The following is an 18,324-nucleotide window of genomic DNA, read 5'->3' as shown; positions in this document are numbered from 1 at the left end:
GAAGAAACTATTTGTACAAAAACTATTTATGGTAGCTCTTTTTGTAGTGGCAAAGAATTGGAAATTGAGGGGATGCCCACCAATCGAGGAATGGCTGAGCAAATTGTGGTATAGGATTGTAAGGGAATATTACTGTGCTATGAGAAATGATGGGCAGATTTATTTCAGAAAAATCTGGACTTACATGAACTGATGCAAAGTGCAGAACCAGGAGAACATTGTACACAGTAACAACAACATTGTATGATGATCAACTGTGATAGATTTAGCTCTTCTCAACAATACAATGATCCAAGACAATGCTAAAGGACTTATGATGAAGAATTCTATATATTTCCAGAGAAAGAACTGATGGAGTCTGAATGCAGATTGAAGCATACTTTTTTTCATTTTCTGTATTTGTTTCATGGTTTGTTTGTGTGTTTGTTTTTTCCCCTTTGGGTCTATGTCTTCTTTCACAACGTGACTAATATGGTAATGTGTTTTGAATGATTGAACATGTATAACATATCAAATTGCTTAGTGTCTCTGGGAGGGGGAAAGGGAGAGAAAATGTGGAATTCCAATTTTAAAAAATAATAATAATGTTAAAAATTGTCTTTACATGTTATTGGGGAAAAGAAAATATTAATTAAACAAAAAATCAAATGAACTATATACAGCCTTTCAAAAGATTCCTCATAGATACCTCTTTCCATGAGGTCAGATATACAGGCTGCCCTGGTTGTTTTTCTTCTGCCCACAATGAAAGAAGGAATTTCTGGGCCAAAAATGTCCTTAAAGCGACAGGTAGAATATCTCTCTAAAGTGAGATGAGAATGTTTTATCAAGACTTTCTTTCTGTGAAATATTGCAGATTGTCTCAATTTTTACTATTAGTTTTAAACTGGGGGAAAGCTAGGTGGCACAGAAGATAAAGCACCAGCCCTGGATTCAGGAGGACCTGAGCTCAAATCCGGCCTCAGACACTTGATACTTACTAGTTGTGTGACCGTGGGCAAGTCATTTAACCCTCATTGCCCCGCCAAAAATAAATAGATAGATAGATAGATAAATACAGACAAACAAATAAACGAATGAATGAACAAATAAATAAATTAATAAATAAGCAAATAAATAAATGAATGAATCAATAAATAAATAACCAAACAACCAAATAAATAAATAATAGTTTTAAATTGAAAACATAATGGCTTTCATGAAACATTTGACATTACTCTCTGAATTGATAATTTATGAATTTATGAGATGGGGGCAGGTCCACCTGGTTCTTTGGGTACTTACTGGGAAAGTCCATGATGGCAGCAGAAAGTCAGGCTGAAATCACACTTTAATAAGACACAGAAGGTACAAAGACAAGAAGTGAAATGGGTACAAAGGTAGATGGCTCCGGGATGGGGCAGGGGATATGATGGTGAAGGGAGGATGGAGGCAAGTAGCTTGGGGAAGACCATGGAGAGAGGGAGAGGCAGAGCATCTGTCATGTAACCAAAAATTAGAGCTGCAAGCACTAAGCAGCAGGGACCCTTAGGAGATGGAAGAGTGCTTGGGGGATGGGAGATTAAAGTGTCAGTTTTTTAAAGTGTTTTTTGGGGAGCAGATTAACACTTATCTGTGCTACCTTGGAGTTAGTTCATTAACACATACAGATCATCTCAAAGTTATTGTGAAAACTTTAACGTTAATATATCCAAATCATTCCCAAGTTATCAGCGTTCTTCTTGACGTTCTGCTGGTCTGGAATTGTAGAGGTATGGAATTTTCCTGGGACTAACCTATCACAGAACCAAGAAACCTTACAGTAGCATTAGATGTTTCCTGCTGATTCAGCACATATTGCCAGGATGTGAATAATGATTAATATATAATACCATTTGTAAATCATGCTCGTTTGATCTTTGGCATGGTTCGCATATGACTTCCAGGTTTCCTGTTTTCTATTATTACCTCTTTATGCAGGCTGATTATAAACTTACTATGCTGACTGGAAGAAGGGGTGGTGGACAGACAGGGGCCAGAACATGATTCAACTTTCAGACGATTCCCAATTCTTATGTTGATTGGTATGATTCCAAATTATGACCAGAATGAGGCAAAAGTCTTCCCTGACTGAAGGAGATAACATGTCTTGTGCTCTTCCTCTACTATTGTTCCCTTTCCCTTTGAAATCAAAACAGGTTGCAGGATTTTGCTATGTAGGATGTTTCAAGGAAAAAGGTACATGTAACAGAATCCAATGGGTTAACATGCTGAGTTGGATAAGCAAGTAGGCGCAGGCAAGCCCTAACTCTGGCCCAGAAATGCCTCCCTGTATAAACGTAAGACATTCAGACAAGAATTCTGTTACACTGGAAAGAGTTAGCTGTAGACAACATCCTACCTGGGAACAGCTGCCAGGGACTTTCTCCAATAGAAAAAAAGGAAGGAAGAATACCTAAAGATAACTATACCTGCTTAGAACTTGCACAGTAAGGAGGTGGGGTCACAAACTCTGGGAGATGGAAACAGAGCTCCACACCCACAGTACCTTACTCTGCATAGTCTGTGAGGGAAAAGTCAGAGTACAGGTAAAGAATAAAGTGTTGTGATTTTTCTTTTGTAGAGAAGGACTTTAGGTGTAGGACTGAGCCTAGGAAATGGGATCCAGCCATTTTAAATATCTATGGAATAGGAAAAATGTTTTTCCTGGAGGGTAAATCGGAACATTTCAAGTCTTCTACTCAACAAACTCTATTGGATTCCAGTGAGAAGCCATTCCTGATACCTCTCCCCAACTGTTACTTTCTTCTCCCCAGATTACTTTGAATGTTTTAAACACACAGATATATATTACATATATAAATATATCCCCTTTGGGAAAATATTTACATATACATATAGCAGAAAATGTATATTTACTTATATAAATATATTTGTGTGTATGTATATGCTTATATAGGTAAATGTGTACATATATTTATGCAGATATACAAGTACCTATTTATAAATACATAAGTATGTAGATATGCTATATATAGATATACTGTACATATATGTGTAGTATGTAACCATATAAAGATAAATCTAGGGGCAGCTAGGTGGCGCAGTGGATAAAGCACTGGCCTTGGATTCAGGAGGACCTGAGTTCGAATCCAGATTCAGACACTTGACACTTACTAGCTGTGTGACCCTGGGCAAGTCACTTAACCCTCATTGTCCTGCCCCCCCCCAAAAAAAAAAAGAAAAAAGAAAAGATAAATCTATATGTAAATGCTATTTTCCCAGAGAGAATGTAAGGATCTTGGGGGTAGAGTCTGTTTCCTTTACTTTTTTTAAACAGCAGAGAAAAGAGTCACTTAATAAACTATTCCCTGAGACTATTCTTCATACTGATCCAAGCTTGCAGAAGATCTGAGCTGCATGCTAAGTCCTGTTCCCAGCAGATGGTTCCAAAGCCATACTTGTCAAGGGCCACGTGGACATGGAACAATCTTGCAGCACCAGAATACAGGGAGGGACTTTCTCCTTTGTCTCCCTGCCCACTGTCCCTTTCTGAGTTATAGAGTCAGAAGTCTCCAGAGAAAGAACCATAAATAGAGAGTTTTGAGCATGAGCTAAGTGTGGTAGATGTTTGCCTCCAGGCATGAAACAGGCATTTATTTGTAGGGTGAGGTGGGCAGGAAGCCCAGGACACCAAGACCAGTGCAAAGCTGTTTCTGGAGAGACTGTCTGGGGGGTTGGGAGGGCACCAGCAGGGAGGAACTTATCCCAACCCACCATCTGTTAGCTTCCTATTTTAATTATTTGTGTTAACTAGGTGCTAAGCCCTGTTGTTTCTATGCTGATGAGGGGCTGTAAGGGCATTCAGACTTGACAGCCTCCAAATCTGGACCCCATTAACCCTTCCTATGTTACAGCCCAACTCAGGGGCTGCCTGGTGGCCTCTTCTTTATAACTACACAGCCTGTGTCTGGACAAACACTATTTTATTTCTTTTAAAAGAGAAGAGGGATATTTTAGGACTTTGGCTGACATGGAGGTCTAGGCAAGGAGCTGGCCAATGTATATGTTATAAGAGGACGGGCTGTGAACTTATTAATTCTTAGAAGATTAGGCATTTTAAAAATCTACATATATCTTTAGCTATACATATATATCTATAGCTATAGCTATACATATACATACATACACACATGAATATATACATGTATATGTGCCTATATAAAATCTAAAAATGTTAGAAGTGTTTTTTAGGTCAGGCATCTATTTCAGGCAGTGAGATAGTAGACAGAGTGCTAGATAGAATGCTCTAGTGTGTTCAAATTCCACCTCAGACATTTGTTGTGAGACCCTCAGAAAGGCATTCAATCTCTCAGAACCTCAATTTCCTTTTCTGTAAAATGGACGTAATAATGAGGCTGTGTGTCATAGTAAACAGAGCTGGCCTTGCAGTCAAGAAGACAAGGCTTCAAGCAGGACCTTTGACACATACTGTCTATGTCGCACATGGCAAGTTAATTAACCCTTCAGTGCCCCAGGCAACCAGCTAAGACTCTATGTTGCAAAACAGTTGCCAACCTATATTGGTAGAAGGAGTTTCCTCATTGGGAATCCTGAATATCAATGAAATCACAAGTATGGTTTAAGCAGTATAAAACGCTAGACCAGAAGTAATGGTAACTCCTATCTCACACAGTTCTAACACTCAAATGAAATATTGTGTGAAAAGGGCTTTTTTACAATACTTAAAGTGCCTTGTTAATTTGAGCTGCTCTCATTGGCACCATCATCCTAATAATTATATTACCACAATCCTACAGAGGTCCCTAGTTTCCTGTGGAAGTCATGATTTATCCCTTGACTCAACCTTTTACACTTGGCAATCTCAGTTATTCCTTAGAAAAATCCAGCACATCATCAAAATTCATATCACCATTTAGATGAACTCTCCCAAAGAAAATTGCATTTAACAGGATTTGCTTTTCACAAAACCATTAGCCCCATCAACTTTGCCATACTTCCAATCAGTGACATATAGAGACATACACTGTGTTCAAATCTCAGGACATTAACGAACTGTGTTTTGTTAAATCATGTATCTGAATTCCGCAGTTCATTTCTTCAACACAGGGACTACAGGACTGTGCATGTATATGCATACATGCACATGTAACAAAAGGGATTTAAAAAAAAGTTCTGAAAGACATTTAGAAATAGAATCTAAATATGGGTGACATCATCCTTACCGTTACCAAACCAATAACTTATTGGTTTTTGTTTTTGTTTTTGCAGGACAATGGGGGTTAAGTGACTTGCCCAGGGTCACACAGCTAGTAAATGTCAAGTGTCTGAGGCTGGATTTGAACTCAGGTACTCCTGACTCCAGGACTGGTGCTTTATCCACTGCACCACCTAGCTGTCCCCCAATAACTTACTGAATATTTTTTTTGCGATTGAAAGACATAAAACAATACTTAATATACTACTTGGGGGTACCACAAAGCTTGTGGGAACTCCACACTTGAGCCTGCTTTATGTGGCTATTTTATTGAAACAACTGTTATATTTTCAAGTCTCCCCCCTTAATAAAGATGACAAAGAAACGAGAAAAAAATATTTCATAATTTGAAGTCCACTACCATTTTTATATGAAATGATGAGATAAATTCCTATCTGATTAGAATCTTTAAAAGGAAGCTATTGAGATTCATCCTTCTTTGCAAACTCCCAGAATAAAACTGAGTAGGAGTTATTTTTAAACCAAGATGATATATTACAAGCATACCAATGAATTAGATTATTCTCCCTTAACTACAAATGTATATACCCAATTAAGACTCATCCACAGACACATAAACCATACCCATTAAAGATAAGGGTAGTAACAGACTATTTAATGCATGCCTATCATTTTATGAATAAAGAGAGTCATCTAGAGAAGTCAGCTTGTCCAAGGTCACTTACCATAGTAAGTGAGACGTCCTCTAGCGACATTTTTTCCCCTCGAATTTTCAGCGATACATTCATATAAACCAGAATCTTCCTGCTGGAAATTTGGGATTTCCAGCATGCCATTTGATTTCCTCATTTTAATTTTACTGGAAAATGGCAATCCATCACTTCTTCTCCAGTTGATCTGAGGCACTGGACTAAAAAGTAGATTATAAGGTTATTTTCATCTTCTAAAACCAATGATCAGAAGCATTTCATGTGAAACAAGGGAATATGTTTTTAAGGATAAAAAATTGGCTTTTCTCCCCCAGGTACAACACTTATGATATCAATAAGAAGAAGATATATGGGTTACATTTTGTATAAGTTCATGAGAAGTTTTTAGTTTATAAGAAAGCATACACATTTTAGAAATACTTTCTCACATACAGAAAATTTGAAAGGAAAAGAACTCCATGTTAAGCACTATAGTATATAAGAGGAATGAAAATATAAAATAAAATGTGGGGAGCCATTAAAGCTTGCAAAATTGGATAATATCTTAATTTTCTCCTAAGTACCTTTTAAAATACAACTAAATAATTTTCATGCAATACATTTATTTTGTTTTTTGTTGTTTTCATTACTCTCCTAAAATTTATGGAAATACTTATTGATCAACAAACGAAAAACAAAGGTCAAAAATTTCCAAAATATCGTCCTACCCATTCACAGAAATAGGATCTTTCTGACTAGATAATTGGAAAAATCCATTAAAAATACTTACTTTCCAAGGGCAAAGCATTCTAACTTCACTGTTGAACCCTTGGCTGCAGGAAGAGTTTCTGGAAACTGAACTTCTATTTTGGGTTCATATTCACCCATCACACCTGCAAATGTGCAGTACAAAATTAGGAGTACTAAAACTCTTTTTTATATCATTTTGAACTCTTGTGAATCCAAGTGTGAGTGACATTTTATACTAGAATTGAAAATCCTTGAGAAGAGTCACTCTTTTTAAAATTCTACTTTGTACTGTTGGTACCTAGGACAGTGCCTTGCATGAAGTATTGGTACTTGCAAAAAAGGTATGTTGAATTGAATGATAGATTGATAGAGGATAGATATGGATATGTAGATTTAGATAGATGTTAGATATAGATAGCTAGATGACAAATACATAGAGAAAGATGATGGATAATATAAATAGGTAACAGATTGATAGATGATAGATATAAATATGATATGTGATAGGTAGATAGACAGACAGAACTGTTGCTCCCGACTCCCTGTCCAATGAATCTCAAGAGTGACAACTGAATTGACGGTTAGGGAGAAACCACAATAAATATCTTTGTTCAAGTTAAAGACATCGTAAACCAGGGATTGGGAATTTGGGGAAGGTGGCTTAATTGTTTCTTCGGGTCAATTAGGTAAAATTTCACAAACTCATAGAATAATAGATTTAGATTCAGAAGAAGTCTCAGATGTTATCTAGTCTACTTCTTTCACTACACAGATTAGAAAAATGAAAACAAGAGAGGTTAAATATCTTGCCCAAGATCACACAAAGGACAAGTAGCTGGGAACCAGGTTCTGAACCGAAGTCATCTGAGGACAGAAATAATTTCTTCCTTCTGCATTATGCTTTCACCAATTCAGGTATTCATAATTTAGCATGAATCTAATTTTGCAGGAAATTATTGTTCTCAAATTTTCCAAGAGAGGGGGATAAAAAACCCTCATTTCCTTTTTTCTTTAAGTAATCACAAAATATGATAATTTATGATGACATACCCCATGTACATTTTCTAAACAGGTCAATTAATTTAATGGTCCTAGTAGAATGTATAACAATTTCGAACTCACTAGTGGCAAGCAAAATTATTGTTAAAGGCCAAATTCAACTACAGACATGGTCAAAGAACTGTCCACATTCTTCTTTTCTAGTATCATTTCGTTAATGGGTCAATTACTAAGGCATGGGAATGTTTGTTACTGTTCAAAACATGTTTGTTGAATAGTTGATTAAACAGATTTTCATGTATTTGCTGTAATGATATTTAATTCATGACTTGAAAGGGTTAAGAGTAGCCCAAAGATAGTTGAAAGCAGAGCTTACACAACAGGGACTTGGAAATATGTCAGATAACTTGGGAAATCCCACTCATGGGATCCCACAGGCAGGGGCATCTGTTTTCCGAATCATGGTTCAGTGGAATGAATGCTGGTTTTTAAAGTGAGAGGAACTTAGCTCAAATTCTGGCTGACTCTCTGAACCTGCATGTCTTTGGTCAAATCATTCCAATACTGTGGACCTCAGTTTCATTATCTATAAAATGAAGATTGTTGGACTGGATGACCAGGGTCCTTCTAACTTTAAATCTATAATCTTTGATGTTAGTTCTCTCTCCATGAATGTAAATGATAATTTTCTTCCCTCCTCCTCCACCACCCCATCACATCTCAGGCAGAACTTTTCTGCCTATATGCTTTTCCATGAAGCAAATGTGACAGGTCTAATTTCTAAGACTAGATGAAAAAGAACTCTCTTTCTCATTTTGTTTTCTATTCATTTTTTTTATTTTTGCCCAGAATTTTATTTTTAAAACAAAAACCTACCGTCTGTGCGTAATACCAAAGGAGTGGGAGAACCTAGTACTCTGTTGTTTGTAACAGTACTAGTCACAACACAGGTGTAATTTCCCACATCAGATGGTTCCACTTTGGCTATGTACAGGTGTCCTGTCTCCTGAGAAACAAAGCGCCGGCTATCTTCTTGCACAAATGATGGGTATTCGTTGAAGATCCAAGCATAGGAAAGCTCTAATTTTGATTTTGAAGCAGAAAAAGAAATGATTACAATGAATGAGGAATGCTTGAGTATTTGTTCAGTTTATGCATCTGTGAAGTAGCTAAGCAGAGGGGGTAGTTGAGTTTTCTTATGGCCTTTTGCCAGTGAATACAATATAGCTTCCACATAGCTTTTTACAAAGGAGCTGTTCTTTTTAAAGGGGGTTATGTTATGAGCTGAACAATCATTGACAAGCATGAGTCTTTCAACATCTAAAGAAAAAAGAATTATATAAACTATGAACTTCTGTTGAATATCATTATTCTTATTTTAATGTATATCAAATAGTGTAGTGACAATATTGTTCTGTGTATTTGTATCCCCTTCTGAAAATGTTTGTTTTCCCTTGTATATTTGAAATTTTTAATGATGTACTATTTGTGTCTCTATCAGTAGTAACCAATTCTACTCCCCCCCCCATATGAGACTTCCCCTGAAATAACCAAAATGTAGCCAAGCAAAACAAATCAACATATTGACCACATCTAAAAATGCACATCTCACTCAGCACTTCAGTGGTCTTTAAAGTGTGATTGGCCACAACCCAAGCTAACTATGGCCTGACCTCAAGGAGTATAGGATGGACAAGGGCGGAAATATGGGTTTCATAACAAACACCTCGTATTGATTAATTAAAGGCCTTATCTCCAGTATGACTATCCATTCTCTTGTACCTCCAACCCCTTCCCCCCAAAAATAAAAACTCCACTACTCTGAGCACCATGGAAGCTAGCAACCTTTCTGTTCGGAGCCAGGTATCTGACTGGGATTTTGTTACCTGACTGCTTCTGGACACCCACAGAAGCTTCTGTGTAAGTGCCATTGGAAAAATTCTGCTCCTTCTTCCCCAAGCATAATCAATCCCTGGCTGCCCAAATAATCTTCTGGCTGTAATAGATGCTCCTGACAGGCAAGCTCTGCCCTCTGAGACAGTGACCAATAAGTAAGTACCCAACCTCCTTCTTTTTGTCTTTGATGAATCAGAGTGAACCACACAGGAGGAATGGGTTATGGCAGATTGCCAATGTCATTACGTTCTCTTTCCCTTGAACACTGTCCTTCTCTAAATTTACCTATTATCACCATCATCTTTTCTCTTATGTAGATTTACAATTTAGGTGTCATTATTAACTCTTCCTTCTCCATCATACCAACATGTCCAATATGCAACCATATCTTATCATTTCTACTTCCACATCTCTTTTGTCTGTTCCCTTTTTTCTATACAAATAGTGACCACCCTATTATAGGCCCTTGTCACCTCTTCCTTATATAATTGCAATAGCCTCCTAACTGATCTCCCTGACTCAACTCTCTCCTTTCTCCAATGCATCCCCTATGTAACTGCTCAAGTGACTTTTGTAATATTCAGTGGCTTTCCATTAATGATAGAAGGACAGACTGATGACAGATATTGTTGTAACATCCATGATTTTTGAAAAGGACCAATGACATCATGGGGGTGATGTCCTGACTTTCATGTGAACTGGATTTAAGTGAGGCAGAACTGGGTAAAGTCACCAGCCTCACTTTCTCCTTCTGACTCTTCAAAGCCTAGCGGCAAGACAAAAGTCAAGATGACTAGAATTGGCCCCTGTCTGACCAAGTTCTAAGTGCTCTGCTGTACTTGCTTTAGCTGCCTCCGAAGCCATTGGAACAAATTGTTCTCATCTGCCCATTCCACCTGGGATTGATATGCTTGGGGAAGACCTCATCCTAACTCAGTGGATGAGTTTGAGGCCTGTTGCTTAAGTGACTGGGCACAGCCCTCCCTCACTTAATTCCAATTCAGCGCAAGTCATAACATCATCCCAATGTCATGGTCCTCTTCAAGAACAAAGGATACACCACCACCACAACAACCAGTCTGCTAAAATGGTTTATTAGGGTGTGCTACATGCTATACTTCCTTGGGGCTATAGGTGAGAGCTAGATAAAAATGGACACCAAAGGTAGATGACAGATATATAGACACATAGGTAAGTAGATACAGAGCATTTATTTTAATTTTTTTTTGTGAGGCAATTGGTGTTAAGTGACTTGCCCAGGGTCACACAGCTAGTAAGTGTTAAGTATCTGAGGCCTGGATTTGAACTCAGGTACTCCTGAATCCAGGGCTGGTGCTTTATCCACTGCACCATCTAGCTGCCCCCAGAGCATTTATTGATAGCTTACTAAGTGCCACATAGGGGCAGCTAGATGGCACAGTGGATATAATTCTGGACTTGGAGTCAGGAAAGTTTATTTTCCTGAGTTCAAATCTGGCCTCTGACACTTTCTATCTGTGTGACCCTGGGCAAGTCATTTAACCCTGTCTACCACATGTAAAATGAGCTAGGGAAGGAAATGGCGATCTATTCCATTATCTTTGCCTTGAAAACCACAAATGAAGTCCAAAAAAGACAGAAAAAACCGGAATACTGAACAATGACAAAATGTGCCAGACACTATGCTATAGGCTGGGAAGACAAAAATAAGTATGTAATATATTCTCTCTCCTTAAGAAGCTTCCATCCTAAATGAAGAAGACAGTACATAAAAGAGACCTTGGATTAGGGGCATGGCAGGGGATTGTTTTGAAGATGCTTGGAAAGTGGCCAGGAAACTTGTAACAAATAAACATAGTCAAGTAAAAGAGGTCCATACAGTGCCCTTGTCCCAAAATGTAGGTCCCCACAATTTATTCCATTATATCTGTCAGAAGATCATTTAAGATTAGAAATTACATATATCACAGTTTGGAATTTCTATCCTGGAAGTTTCCCACATAGTGAACTTATCAGTTCGGACTCCACTTCTCCCCTCAAAGCAAAACAAAACAAAACAAAACAGACAAGCAGAGTTTATTGCACTAAAGATATAATATTATCATGACCACACATTTTATAATAAGGATTTCCTTTCTGAGAAAATTCATAGCCAAATAAATAGATAAGCCTTTTTATATTATACCATGAGTATAGCCTAATTTTTAATTTTAATTTTTGGAATAATTTCCCTCAAGTGCTACAAATATAAACTCGATCATTTGGAGGTTGAAAATATTTTAATAATATGTAATTTCTTAAATTTTTACAGTTTTTAGGAAATAACGCTAATATTACAGTTTAACTGCCATGAAATAAATCTAGAACCTCAATGTTAGTTTCAGCATGCAAAGTGCTCTCTCTATATATGCATATATACACATATGTATGTGTGTATATATATACTTGCTTATGTGTGTATATGCATACATATATGGGCATAACCATATACATGTATACATACACATACAAATATATGTCTGTACATATGTGTATATATGTACCATATATTTATGTATGCATAGACATATATTTACACAAGTTCTAATTTATAAAGTTTTCCATTGCCCTTATATATATCATTCATGTATTTACTAATTTAACTAATATTACCTTAATCAATCAATCAGTTAATATTATCTAATATTACCAGTGGTATATTAGTATTGAAAATGTGAAAGATGCTTTTTTAAAATGTAAAGACTTGCATCAATCAAAGCTACAAACTAAAACTAAGTACTGAAATCCTGCTTTCTCAGAAATAACTTGATGAATTACAACTATTCCTTTAGGCTTATTCCTTGTAGAGTCACTTAAGAACAAGGATAACTAATTTAACATGAAATATGTCACTCTGGAGAGACATAATGTATCAAGAGATACATTAATACAAGTACTAGTGACATTTAAGGGGCTTCTTTGGCTCCATTATAAAACTTCATTCTGAAGGAGAGTTAATCCTTTTAAAGCCATTGAGAAGAAATTCGAACAAATAAAGATTGGACTTATTTGTTAGTTCTTCAATTATTATTATGAAAGCAGTTTAAAGTTGTACTAGTCAAAACTAAAAATGAGGGGGAAATACTAGGTGATGTTTTGAAAGTTGTCTATTCCAAATGCATTTAGATGGAAATGGTTAAGATCAACCACAGAAACGTAAATTGAGTATTAATTACAGAGTATGAATTTTAATCAATCAAAAGTTTTTATTTATTTTTATTTTCAATCAATAAGAAGTATTTATTAAGCACCTGTGCGTCAGGTATTTGCCTCTTTCTCACAGATGTCTATTTTTTTATCCTCTATCCTCTATTTAATCTATCAATCTTTCTATCATCTATCATGTATTTATAATTTATATTTCTATCATTTATCTGTCATATTTTTCACCTATCTATCTATCTTTTGGTCATCTATCGTGGAACCATCATTTATCCATCCATCTATCTATCTATCTGTCTATCTGTTTATCATCTCTCTTCACACATATACTTATATGCTTGTGTGGATATATATCATAGAGACAAGTAAAGTGATGAGCCCACAGAGAGGAAGTAGCTGGCCAAGACTTGAAACCAGAAACTCTGCCTCCACATTTTCCATTCTTTCTATCTTACTTTGCCTCTATCGATGTGCATGTGCATACAAACTTCCTCATCAATTCTCATCTGTACCTTCTCTGCAACTTATACTCTTAGACAGTTGCCAAGAATACTGAGAGGCTACATGACTTGTGTGGTATCACAAATCCAGAATATGTCAGAGGTGGGATATGAATCCATGTTTGTTTGTTTGTTTCTCCTGGCTTTGAAGTCAAATCTCTATCCATTATGCCATGCTTATCTGTCCCTCAATACATATCTATATCTGTTATCTATAGCTATATAGCATCAATGTCTATACTCACAATCTATATTTATCCTTCCATGTATTTATGTATCTGTATTTATCTAAATAGAGAAATAGATAGATAGGTAGGTAGATAGATGCCCATAGACAACTGACAATTAGATTGGCAGTCAAAGATTAGTTTGCAATTTCTTTATTTAGATCTTGAAATGAATTTTCCAGAGAAATACTTTTACAAATAATGACTAAATCTACAAACCAACCTTAAGAACCCTATTACTTATACTATAGTTGAACTGTAGGATTAGATTGTAAATTTTGAGTTCTGAGAATAACTGGTATATAATGGTAAGAAGAATTAAGGTGATGAAGAAGGAAATTGTCTTCCTTTCTCCTGGGTACAGAAATAGCCATAGATGAATTGTGACCCTCATATCCCTTTGTATGTCCCTCCTACCTTCTGAGGCCCTTCCTTAGAGGTCTAGGGAATACTACACTATGGAATACTAACTAGGCCAGCCTAAGCTTCATTGCTCTCTCCTTCAGAGTATTCTGTTTCAGAACTCTCTCAAATACAAATTCTTCTTCCTTCAATGTGCCTTATTACAGCTCAAGATGAAAAGGAAAGCAATAGGCAAATTAATTCATGCTAAACTGAATAATTGATTAACTTTCTTAGGGTTATTTGTATATTTGGAAGAGGAAAATTGCTAACTCAAATACATCTTTAACTGGTGAATTTCAGGCACTAATGAGGTGAGGTTAAACAAAGCCAGATAGCAGTGGGAAATGTTGGGGCAAAGTTCTGTTCTAACACACTTGCCTGGCAATCTGGCCTCTTGGTCGTGTTCCCTAAGCTGCACAACTTCTGCCCTCTGTCTATTGCTAAGTTCAGATATTGTCTAAAAATGAAAATTTCCTAAGATTTTCTGTCAGTCACATTAGGGACTCCACTGAAAGAGGGAGGTGTTGGAGCTTAGATTTAGAAATGGAAAGGATCTCAAAGCCTATCAATTACTACTCCCTCCTCTCAAAGCTATGGAAAATGAGGTGTGAGGAGTTAAAGGACCAGCCCAAGACCATCCAGGGGGTGGCTGTAGAATTTGAACGGGAGTCCTCTGTCCAGAGACAACGCTCTTTAGACTATACTCCATGGATGGAAAGCATAGACAACTTTAAAAATCATGGTATGGGGCAGCTAGGTGGTGCAGTGGATAGAGCACCGACCCTGGAGTCAGGAGGATCTGAGTTCAAATCCGACCTCAGACACTTAACACTTACTAGCTGTGTGACCCTGGGCAAGTCACTTAACCTCAATTGCCTCGCTAAAAAAAAAACCATGGTAGATAAGCTGATAATGAGTCCCTAGGGCACCTATATAACAAAGAAAAAAAGATAAGTGTAGAATTTACCACATTCCATGTACATATAGATGCACATATATACACATTTATGTTTATTTTTCCAATTACATATAAAATGCTGTTAAACATTTTTAAAAATTGTTGAGTTCCCTGATCTAACCATTCTGGAGAGCAATTTGGAACTATGCCCAAAGGGCTGTGGGACTGTTCATACCTTTTGACCCAGTGGTACCACTGCTAGGTCTGTATCCCAAAGAGACCATAGAAAAGGGAAAAGGACCCACATGTACAAAAATATTTATAGCAGCTCTCTTTGTGGTGGCAAAGAATTGGAAATCGAGGAATGCCCATCAACAGGTGAATTGCTAAACAAGTTGTGGTATATGAATGTAATGGAATACTATTGTGCTGTAAGAAACAATGAGCAGGAGGAGTTCTGAGAAACCTGGAAGGACTTACATGAGCTGATGCTGATTGAGAGGAGCAGAACCAGGAGAACATTTTACACAGTAGCAGCAGCATTGTGTGATGAACAATGGGGATGGACTTGGCTCTTCTCAGCAGTACAACAATCCAAAAAAGTTTCAAAGAACTCATGATAGAAAATGTTCTCAACATACAGAAAAAAGAACTGTGAATTATGAATGCAGACTGAACCATACTGTTTCTACTTTTGCACTGTTTTTTCCCTTCTTTTTTGAGGTTTTTCCTTTGTGCTCTGAGTCTTCTTTCACAAGATGACTAATATAGAAATATATTTAATGTGATTGTACAGATACAACCTATATCAGACTGCTTTCCATCTTGGGGAGGATGGAGGGAAAGGAGGATGGGACAAAAAAAAGTGGAACTAAAAATCCTGTGAAAACAAATGTTGAAAACTATCCTTTTATGTAACTGGAAAATAATAAAATACTTTAAAAAATGTTGAGTTCCAATTTTTCTCCCTCCCTCTCTCTCATCCTCCATTTTTGAGCAATTTGATATAGGCTCAACATTTGTAATCATGCAAAAGTTTTCCATTAGTCATTTTGTGAAAGAAAACACAGAGAAAGCAAGAAAGAAAGCAAGAAAGAAAATGCTTCAATTTGCATTCAGACTCCAGCAGTTCTTTCTCCGGAAGTGGATAGCATTTTTCATCATAAGTCTTTCAGAGTTGTCTTGGATCTTTCTATTGCTGAGACTAAGTCATTCACAATATTCACACAATACTGCTCTTATTGTGTATAATGTTGTCCCAGTTCTGGCCACTTCACTTTGCTTCAGTTCATGTAAGTCTTTCCAGATTCTCTGAAATCATCCCGCTCATTATTTCTTATAGCACAATAGTATTCTGTTACAATCATATACCACAACTTGTTCAGCCATTCCCCAACTGATTGGCATCCCTGCAATTTCCAAATTTTTACCACCACAAAAAAAGAACTGCTGTATGTATTTTTGTACGTATAAATTATTTTCTTTTTCTTTTTTAAATCTCTTTGGGATAAAGACCTAGTAATGATATTGCTGGGTCAAAGGGTATGTACAGTTTTACAGCCCTTTGGGCATAATTCCAAATCGTTTTCCAGAATGGATGAATCAGTTCACAACTCTACCAGAAGATTAAAACCAGCTCTAAGTCTTGAAAGAGGTAAGGGATTTTTCCAGTCATATGGGAGGAGAGAGAACATTCCAGACGTTGAAGACAGCCAAATCAAAAGAACTAAGTTGCGAAGACTGGAGATTGATGTTGTTTGTGAGGAAGGGCAAAAAAGGTCAGTTTGGAGTACAGTACTGTGGGAAGGGTAATAACATATAATGAAGCTGAAAAATTCCAACACCTTCATTTTACATCCAAGGATCTCTGGTGGGGATGGGGCTTAAGTGTCTCAAACTCTTTTCACATTGTAGCTAAGGGCAACCCTAGTTTTGAGGAGGGAGCACTGAAACAATCAATGACCTGAATAACACAGTTTACAGATGCCACTGCACTTTCCTGATGCCAGCTTAAATTTATAAATAAATCATATCCTCAGTCCTTGGAAAATTGGATGGATGTTCAATGCCCTACCTTCTAGATATTATGATCCCTGATCCCTACCTTGATTTCTGTGTGGAGACATGATCCAAGATGGTGTAATTGGAAGAGAAGTCAGAATGGATCACTAGACTTTTTTGAAAATAAGCTAAATAAAGAAGGTCTCTCTTTACAGACCATAAGAAACTGCTAAGCATAACCCCCTCGTTTTAGAAAAGAAGAAACTGATGCTCAGAGAGGTCCAATAATTTGCTCAAGATTACAAAGATAAGAAGTAGAAGATACTGTAATGATTGGAATGACGCCACCTACTGGAGACTTGCTGTGGGAAAGCTCCACCATGAGGAAAATGCCTCAGAGGCATTGTGGCTTTTCCTTGGCGTCAGGAAATGACGTTTGCTCATGGGTGCTGTCTATCAAGGCTACCAGCCAATCAACTTGAGGAGCCTCCTATGGTCTGGGAGGAGACAGGAAGGAGGAAAGGGAGCCTGCGCAGAGAAGGCTGGGGTTTTTTGGCTTCCTGACTTGATGGTGGTGGCGGCAGAGGACTTCACAGGAAATTTGAGGAAAGATAGGAATACCAGGCTGTTAGAATTCTGTTCTCAATCTTTTTCTTTCTATTTTCCAATAAACCCTTAAAAACCTAAACTCGTTTTATCAGTGATTTTTAGTCAGTTTCCCCCAAACTGGGGGAACAGATTAGAATCCACATTTAGAATCTTAAATTACACAATGCAGAGTGATCATTTACCATATATATGTTTATTTTTTTAGCAAATAACATGTGCTTGCTTTGTGCAGAGCTATGTTTGTATGCACATCTACATATAGATTGTATATACAAGATGAAGAATGGTGGATAGAGACCCAGACTTAAGTCCTGTCTCAGCCATATGGACTATGTGACCTTAGTGTCCCTAACAATTCTAAGAGTTTAAGTGAAGAGGTGCCAAAGTGGAGTGGTGGAGAAAGTTCTCCCCAGGACCTCCCTCAAATGATGAAATAACAGGTCCAGCACCAAATCTGAAAAAAAGGAAATAAATTGTGTGTGTGTGTGTGTGTGTGTATATATATATATATATACACAACATATATACATCTACCATCATTTCCCCTGATAGAATGTAACCCCCTTGAGGGCAAGGCTGTTTTCACTCTTTTTTTCCTATCCCCAACATCAAACACAGTGCCAATCACAGAATGGGTGCTTAATACATACTTGTTGGTTTATTGATTGAAGAAATGAAACTCTTCCAAAGAATTTATTGATCCCAAGGGCACTATTTGTGGAGCTGAGCTCCGTGTCAGATCTAAAAATGTACTGATGAGCAAACTCATACTTTGCTCAGCCAAAATCCTTTTGAGCAGCTTTAAAAAAAAGAGCACTTCAATAATACCTTTTTCACACCTAATAAAATGTGTGTTTTTCTATGCTAATTGTAAATATATGCCAAGCCCTAGTTGTCAGTAGACTGCTTTCCTCCTTCTTCAGACTGAACTGTGGGCATTTTTTTAAAATGA

General features: G+C 37.1%; 1 protein-coding gene across 1 annotated transcript in view; it reads right to left on the bottom strand.

Moving 5' to 3' along the window:
* The window catches only part of CNTN3 (contactin 3), a 450,405-nt gene that overhangs the window by 100,747 nt on the left and 331,334 nt on the right, over positions 1-18,324 (bottom strand). Inside the window, exons 6-8 of the mRNA XM_043979112.1 lie at positions 8,533-8,736; positions 6,698-6,800; positions 5,944-6,128 (exon numbers count right to left, since the gene is read on the bottom strand). Of these exons, the coding sequence (XP_043835047.1) occupies positions 5,944-6,128; positions 6,698-6,800; positions 8,533-8,736 (492 nt within the window). The remainder of the gene's footprint in view (positions 1-5,943; positions 6,129-6,697; positions 6,801-8,532; positions 8,737-18,324) is intronic.

The sequence above is a fragment of the Dromiciops gliroides genome, chromosome 1 (genome assembly GCF_019393635.1).
Source record: "Dromiciops gliroides isolate mDroGli1 chromosome 1, mDroGli1.pri, whole genome shotgun sequence".
NCBI lineage: Eukaryota > Metazoa > Chordata > Mammalia > Microbiotheria > Microbiotheriidae > Dromiciops > Dromiciops gliroides.
This window is presented reverse-complemented; position numbering and strand designations above follow the sequence as displayed.